The sequence below is a fragment of the Etheostoma cragini genome, chromosome 3, assembly GCF_013103735.1.
Source record: "Etheostoma cragini isolate CJK2018 chromosome 3, CSU_Ecrag_1.0, whole genome shotgun sequence".
In the NCBI taxonomy this organism is placed as follows: domain Eukaryota; kingdom Metazoa; phylum Chordata; class Actinopteri; order Perciformes; family Percidae; genus Etheostoma; species Etheostoma cragini.
The window spans coordinates 19,418,100-19,427,023 of NC_048409.1; the positions used below are offsets into that span (position 1 = coordinate 19,418,100).

Sequence of the window (8,924 nt, forward strand, 5' to 3'; positions counted from 1 at the left end):
ACTATAACTGTCTCATGCTTTTTTTGACATACTATACAATGCCGTTTAGACATACTCTACCATGACTTTATTTATGACCTTTTTAGACATCCTATACTATGTCTACATTTACTAATTTTTTTGATATACTATACAATGCCTTTTATTATTTTTAGTAACATGAACAATAAATTCAACACCAAACCAATGCATTAGGGGCTTCACGCATAGCTCAATGAGTCAAGCTGCTAGAGATAAAAGTGATGATTGGAGGTTGAGTGTTCAACTCTTCAGCATAACTTTACTTTTTATTAATATTTCCGACATACTACACTTAGACTTTTTTTGACATACTATAGTACAACTTGTTTTTCAACATACTATAGTATGACGTTTATATAACATTCTTTGACTATAACTGTCTGTTATACTATTCATTTTTTATGATTATTTTCACTTTGAAACAGTATACTATGACTTTTTATTCAATATACTCTACTATGACTTTTTTATGACTTTTTTTCAACATGCTATTCTATGACTTTTTACGACTTTTTTTTTTACATACTCTGCAACTTTTTAACGATTCTTCTTGACACACTATGCGTTGACCTTTTTGACAATCTATTTTATGACTTGTCTGACATATTACACTGACCTTTTAATAACTTTTTTGAAATTCAATTCTATGACCTTTTTGTGATTCTTTTTCACATACAAAGCGTTTGACTTTTTCCAACATTCAACAATGACTTTTTCAACTGAGTATACTATGACACTTTTTTTTAACATACTAAAAATGTTGTACAGTGAACCCTCGCTGCTTTACGGATTTTTGCCCAGAAGAAAAAGGAGCAACAACAACTACCGATTACTATGTTCTTCTCTCGAAAAGACACACCTGCACTGCGGGCTTATAAAGAAAAAACGCTGCAGAGCGGAGTCAGGATGCAGCGGCTCAGTCAGAAGAGCTTTGAAATACACGGGAGTCACTAGTTTTCCTCCTGTACTTTGTATTTTTTTTCCTAATTCTTTTTAATTTTCTCCCGTTGTAATCCAATGACTGTGGTCGCGGGGGCGGGGGGGGGGCATACTATGACATACTATACTATGATATTTTTAAGATATTTTTCCCATTTTTGGTTTGTCTGGTCTTCTTTTTGAATACTGAATAATGTATAGCAATGTAATGCATAATAATGTTATAAACATCTTTCCAAGACATTTGGGCCATCACACAATGTTTGCTACAGTGTGTCACATGAATGTATATATTAGTTATATATAGAAAAAGAACCATGGAAATTGGATATTAGATTTTTATTCAAATCACACAGAACAATAGTGAACAAGACTTTTGGCTTTTGAAACAGGTTGTTGTTGTAGGCCTTCTTGATCAAGTGAAAACAGAGGGCCTGCACACCCATGGATTAGTGCTTCAGTTTGCAATGTAAACAGGTCCCGTGTCCATAACAGGCCCTGCTCCTACCGAGTCTGCTTTCTTCTGATATCACTTTCTACTTATTTACGTGTCAAGATTTAGCCACAGACTGCTGCTTAGTAAGTCTTGGGTGCCCGCCTTACAATATTATCCAAGTGCGCAAAGGATAATCCCCACATTATTCAGTACACACGATATTCTACTCCTTATTTTAGTTGCGGCCCAGTTCTTCCCATATTTTAAGTCCATCTCCTGGTGGCCTCCAATTTTGTGGTTTCCCCTCAGGAAACTCGTGTAATTTATATTGCCTTAAACCATATTATAAAACACAGATCTACATGTTTTGTACGTTTGTCTGAAGTCACCCAAGTTCCCAGATTGTCTATAAAACAATCTACACACACAATCCACACACTACATACAATTTCAATGTCTCTGCATCGTGGCAACCCACAACCCGATTCAAGGGGCATGAGTGCAGCTGCTCTCTACTACGGCAGACGGGCCAGCACTCACACCATCTGTGTCGGCCATCAGACGGAGCGGCAAAAACACATTTCTTTCCATTCATTTTGAATGGTGGTAGTGTGTTTAGGTGGAAAAAGTCAAGTTTCTCATAAATGCCACCCCTGCAATCAGACTTGTGAGTCGGCTTTAAGGCGATGCGAGAGTCCCGTACAGGAAACAAGAAGTAACACTGCCTCTATTGCTGCCACAAGAACGTTTTAAAACACCAAACACAAGCACTGAACTACCCAGGAGTATATAGCTTGGCAAATATTCAGCTGTTACACAAAGCACTATAGCTAATGGAAAACATTAACCGTGAAATATTAAGTCTACTTGTGCTATATTGGGGGGTTACATAACAGAACACAATTTAAGTGACACTCCCATTGCCGCACCACCCTGCGGTAAATCACCGGATTGCTGTTTGCATAGCAGGGAGTGTTCTGCTACAAACGATCTAAATACACCTGCAGATTAAAGCAGAGTTGGACTGAGCAGTTTCCATATGACATTTTAGGCCATACTACACTATTACATTTTTATGCCATACTACATTTGACGTTTTTATTGCATTTTTAGTTTAGGCATCGTATACCGGGGCTTCTCTAAGTTCCAGTGACTGAGTGTTGGCAATTTTTTTTAAAGTGAAAGTTGCCAACACTAGCTACAAAAGGGCTAAAATGCAATTTCAGACATTTTTTTCTCTTCGATTTTGGAAAATAATGTAATGGACTGCTAGTGGTAGGTCAATTCTAATTATCTTGTCATATGTCCACAGTGTAAAAGTCACTGCGTTCATGTTTAAATGTGTTGTAGGTTCACCGTTGCACTGACAATTAATCTTGATTTTTGCCAAATTTCATGCACATTATAAGAGCATAAAAATACTCTAAATCCATACATTATTGGGTGGGGGGACAATTTACGCTCTGAATACTGAGTACTTGACCCCCCCAAAAGTGTATTGTGATTACACCCCAGAATGAGAAATTTAAAAAGCCTTGTCCTTGAACAGCAGAGATTTTTTTTTACTGGTACCACTTTATAATAATAATAATAATAATAATAATAATAATAATAATAATAATAATAATAATAATAATAATTCCTTTAGAATGGCTTTGTAAATTGTCTTAATTAATGTGAATTCATTGTTTATTAATGTTTTGCAGATCAGTTACAAGCCCTTTAAAATAACTTCTGTTGGCCATCTCCTCAACTGTCTGGACTTGAGCTTACAGTAAGCATAGCTCTTAGGTGAAATCCTCACAGCTCCAGTTGTGGTGTTAATCTGACTAAATTAACATACTCCTATGTGTTGGGAAATGCCTCACAACCCTTGGTTTAATTTAGGCCGATTAAAATTATTTGTATATTTGAAAAAGCAACTGTGTTGGTTTTTTGCAACAGCTTGGGTGAAGGGTTGCTTGTTTGGTGAAACGTATCTCATGCACTCACCTCACACCATTACAGTAAAAAAACACATAAATGGTAACGCCTTGGTAACGTCTACCACACTCTTTGTTTTCATGCAAGCTTACCAGGGAAACATATTGTGATTCCTTCTTTGCCCCGGGACGTTTCACAAACGTAACACTTTGGGTCACAAGAATGCTGCTAATTATACAAGTTCCTACAAATACGTAGCATCAGGGTTTAATAAGGCTTAACACTGAAGATCACAACTGAAATTATGAGCTGGCACTCCGGCTGGTTGAAAAAAGAGCTACAGAATTATCATCTTTATGTTATTAAAGGCCCTATAAGTGCCACTCATATTTGCATATTCATGTAGTTAGCTCTTTCTTACACAACCTTGATCCCTTCAGTGCACTAAGAAATAAAAAAAAATATTTTGATTCTTGCTACAACGTCCACACAACTGTGAATACAATTTATCATCATGTATTTCTTCTTTGTTTGGTCTTTTTGATATATTTATGAATTAAATGAAAATGTTTTGAAATACATGGTAAAGTATGAGCTTTTCCTCCATTTTGGATATCTACAGTAGAGAACAATTTGTACTAGGGATGCATTGGCTGTGCATTGAAATGCCAGAACCTGGGGGAGGGGGAGGGGGTCAAAGTTCAATGCTCGCTGCATGGAACCACATGCAACCCTGGCCTGTAAAAAATGCACTGCCTCCAAAGTGAGCTGTTGCAGTGGTGCATGAAAAGTTTAGACCTCTGCAGTGGTCTAAAGCCTGCATACATTTTTCAAAGCACCACTTGTTAAATTGTTTTAAAGAAGCACATAAGATACTCTTTTTGGACATACGAAAACTTGAACAAGCACATGCAGATGTTGTGACTCACCGCTGGGCTTCTTCTCCAGCAGCTGTCTCTTGCAATAGATGACACAAAGGACCAGCAGGGCCAGCAGCACAGTGGCCAGAGCACTGCAGATGACAGCTGCCAGGGCCATGTCCCGCGGGCTGGTCATCACTGAGGGTAGTGGCACCAGGTTCACACGCCCACTGCCTGCAAAGAAGGCGGAGGGAGATGAAAATGAAACACAGCTGAACAGCAGGGTGTAAAATGTTGACTTATTCATTGACTTTCCACATGACAGTGGACCTACAAAGCTTTTTTGAAGTTGATGAGTCGCATTAATATTAAACCAGAGAAACACAGAAGAACTTATCTCATAAGAATGGCAGGTATGGTATAACACATGACATGGTGCAGTTACTTCATAATATCTGACACTCCTCAGCAAATCAGAAACAGGTAACATGAGACAAATTTTTCCTGAGCCAGTCATCTTTTTGCTAAAGTCTAATAAAATGTGCAGAGTAGTTTAAAGAAAAAACGCCTGTGGCAGATTCTCTCTTTATCTGTCTCTGTCTCATTCCCTACAGAAGATGATTTACACACACACACACACACACACACACACACACACACACACACACCCCACACACACACACACCCCTGCCCGCCCTCCCTCAGGCTCTCCACATGCTAGTCACACAGCCCTGAAATCAAGAAGCAGACATGCTGGTCAGGCTTTTGAAATAGGTCAGATGAGAGTGCAGGTGTTTTTTTTACACTTTTGTGTGTCATTGTCTATGTGTGTGGTGGTGAGTTGTGTCCATGCATTGATTTTATGATTAAGCTGCTTCAGGACTCTTCACACTCTCATGTCTTTTAACACTTTGGCCTCAAGAATGCTCCTCATTATACAAGTTTCCACAAATACAGAACATCAGTTCTTAATGCTTGAAACCACGTAAGACAGATGAACCAGCACTCGTTTGAAAAAATAAACTCAATTAAAACTTAAATCCTTCTCAACCTGAATTTCCCTTTTTTGGGATGAAAGGATGAACACAAGACAACCATGACCTATTTTTCTTTTCTGGTACTGTTTACAGCTGCATTACTTGATTATTAGTTTTGGCCACTTGGACGCAGTGGAGGAAGCTGTTAAAACAACATTGCATATTATCTATCACCTTATGATATGGTGAATGTGTTAGCAAACAGCCTGTTTACACATCCAGCAGCTATAAGGCAACATTAGCATTCAACTGATAAATGGGATATTAGTGTGCAATATTCATTCGTTCAGCTCTCTTTTTGGTTGCCACCAACTCTTGAGGGAAATATCTGACTCTTCAGCTGCTGAATGCACCACCATGTTCACCAGATGTAGATGTTGTCTGTCCGCTGTTTGGTGCTGGACAGGTAGCGTAAAGCTACTTACGAGGCTTAATCTCAAAAGCGAGTGAATTTAGCTCAAAGTTACTTTGCGTGTGAATTTAATAAATACAATTCCTGATTGGTGCCATGTCATTTTAAATGAAAACAACTACACTTTCCGGTTCTGAAGTTGCCATGAAATATGGGATCTTATACAACATATACACTTATACACCTTTCCTCTGCACCCTAGCTAGCAGTGTGCAAAAAGCAAATTTCTTCTAACGTGTAGGCGGCTTTAGGGATAAGCAGCAATTTCTGACTGCGGCTTAAAACTGAACCATGACATTAACAAATAATTTGGTTTTGTGGATTTACATGGAGAACGGGGTTATGAAAATACTAAAACTGCATTTTTTTGCGGCTGCAAGTTCCAGTTAATCACACATAAATTGTAAACAAATAAACAGTAGTCTGAGATTTTCTAGACATCCTGTTTGACAACTGAAATATCAAGAGTTACAACAGCCGCATGACCCCCACAACAACCTCGGTTCTCTTGTTTGAAGCTTTAAGAGGGAGTGGCACACCTAAATTCTCAGGTTGAGTGACATTTCTCTCTGAGGCCATGTAGATTTGGCTTAACATAATTGTTTCTGATCATTATCAGTAATCTAATATAATTTTCCTGATCAATGTATGCATGATTGGGAGGTTGTGGGTTATTGCAGAACAAACATCAAATGTATGCTGCTCTGACACTGTAAAACAGACTGACATGTAGGGAAAAATTTAATTGTGAGAGGTTTTTGATTAATATAGCAAATATGACTTTGTTTAAGAAAATCTTTTTTTCAGTGAGCCCTGCTGTTTGCTTTTCAGTACATTATTCATAAAGGGAACTGGTTTTAACCTTTTCACATCTAAGAGCTCTTTGTTATACAGTGTAAACATTACTTTAGCTTTGGGCAGTTTTTTATTCAGCCAGATAGGGGATAAGGGTATTTTAACATTCCTTTTAAAGAAAAGAAAAAAGAATAACCCTTAGCAGCTTGGAAATGTACCCAGAAGCATTTTGATATAAGCACTGACACACATAATGTAAAAAACATTACTTATTACTGTTATTAAAAAATACTGCCACATTCCAGATCTTTAAAACTGGTACAGAAGCTAAAATCATTGCAACTGCTATAAATGATTAGCAGTTTATTTAAGGGTATTTGTATTACAATTACATTCTTGTGTGCGGTTAATTATATTGATCACACTGAACAACAAAGTTTCACCTTTTACACAAGTGAACGTTAAATCACAGTAAAGAAACAGAGGCATTCTCTCACTATTAAAATAATATACAGTATATGAAAAATATGTTTAAAAAACTTTTTCCATAATTACAATGAGTAATTTCACCATGTTGTATATTCATGTTTAAGACTCATAATTAGTTGTCATAGCGGGGATTATAAGCTTCATTTACACAGACACTGTATTGTATTGTTGATACATAACATCTGACCATCGTGTTTATATTCAACTCATTCAAGGTGAGCATCGTCTGCCCTACAACACAAAGGGAGCCTGTTTTTAGAAGCCTAGCAGCTGCAGCAAACAGATAAACACTGGGCCATTGAAGAGACCTCACCTGCTGATATTATCTTCACACAAACCAGACCAATAAACCACAGCCTTTTATACACTCCCTGTAAGTTGACTTTATGGGATGCCACATACTTCAAATGAAAAGGAGCACCTCGATACGCCTCTCACAACATCTTTTAATGTCTGCACTCTTTTAAGAGTTTCTTTACACAGAACTCTGAATAACAGAAAATAATATATATCTTTTTCTGTGAAAACAATGCTTTCTATTTCATGTCAAGACATAATGGTACAACCCGGAATTTCCTACCCATAACTTGGAGTTGATCACTCAGACTCAATTGCCATATGAGGAACAATAGGAATGGACCTGAATTAGATTATTATACACTGTTTTTGGAGGCCATGCTATTCTAGACCATTACCCTGGTGATTAGCTTAAAGTAGCTCTTAAGATCTGGTGTCTTTACTCAGCTCGACGGTAACTTTAAAAAAAAAGTAATTGTATGTTAACAAGGGAATTAGCTGTTGTCCACTCTGGCTTTCAAAGCTGCAAAAATGTAATGCTTGATTTGATGCCATTTCAGACAGAATATGAAATGTATGAGTTTAGTTCAAGGAGGTGTGCATCTTATCATCGGTTATTCCCCGAAATCTTTGATCATGTATTCAGTTTCCTCTACTAGTTATTGAATGTTCACATGGAACTCTGTTTTAGATTAGCTTCTCCAGACGCAAGACTACTTGCACTTTTACAGGAGCTCTTTTGAACTTTAGTGCCTATGGCATAGCGTATTTCAGACAATATTATTAAAGTAGGTAAAACATGTTAAATCACCATTTAGAATTTTTTTTAAAGTGGTAAAACATTTTACAGTCATCACTTCTTGTAATGTGACCACACCTAACCTCCACCAACCTTTAAGGTTGTGGTTGGATAATTGCATGGTAAATTGATTAAGAGACCAGTGAGGATTTACTGATCTGCAATCAGCAGAGATCATCATTCCAGCTGCCGACGCCTGAGTATGAGAATATCTAAAGGCTCAGGTTTGAATTGCTGGCAGGGGATTGTAGCTAAGAATGTTCCCTGTACTTTCCCAGCCTAATATGCTTTGTGCCATCTGTGTTGAGAACTGATTGCATGGACCTTTCAAGTCAGTGAGCATGCTGCAAGAGCAGATACAGATTATGTTTTCTTCATGGTACAAGATGGAGCGTTAAGGTTATCAGGAGGGACAGAGGTTTGTTGGATAATGTTTCATTTGTCTAATTTTCACACATGCTTATAGAGGCGTGTAAACGCATAAGTGGCAAATAACAGTAGCTGCTGCTCTCCAGAAATTAAGCTATTTCTTGAAAATATTTCATTTGAGAAAGGTATATTCTGCCGAAAATATAAAAGAAAAAACATCTTTTATAGCTGCATTTCAAATCCACACCATTGTTTCTCATCTGACTTGTGTAAACTCCAGTTGGACACAGTAATAAGGACACTACAGGGATAAGCTACAAAGAGCAGGTAGCATTCTTTTTTTAGTTGTGTGCGTACATGTATCTGTCTAAATGCCTGTGTGTTGCATGGTAGCATGGTCTAGTCAGCTCTCTGAGATCTACCGTGACAGTGAAAAACTCCAGCACATGAAACACATTAAAGAGGCTGAAGAAAATCCATAAAACACAATCTCGTTTTTTACTTGGCTCCTAAAAGCCACTGGGGGAAAAGGGAGGAGAACAAGGGG

The 8,924-nt window shown here is 37.6% G+C and overlaps 1 protein-coding gene across 3 annotated transcripts in view; it reads right to left on the reverse strand.

The window, feature by feature from the left end:
* Positions 1-8,924, reverse strand: part of LOC117941790 (tumor necrosis factor receptor superfamily member 19-like) — a 26,453-nt gene that overhangs the window by 7,492 nt on the left and 10,037 nt on the right. For 2 of the 3 annotated variants that reach the window (XM_034866911.1, XM_034866909.1), the window contains exon 6: positions 4,249-4,413. In XM_034866911.1, the coding sequence (XP_034722802.1) occupies positions 4,249-4,413 (165 nt within the window). The remainder of the gene's footprint in view (positions 1-4,248; positions 4,414-8,924) is intronic. The other variant, XM_034866910.1, reaches the window with a different exon arrangement.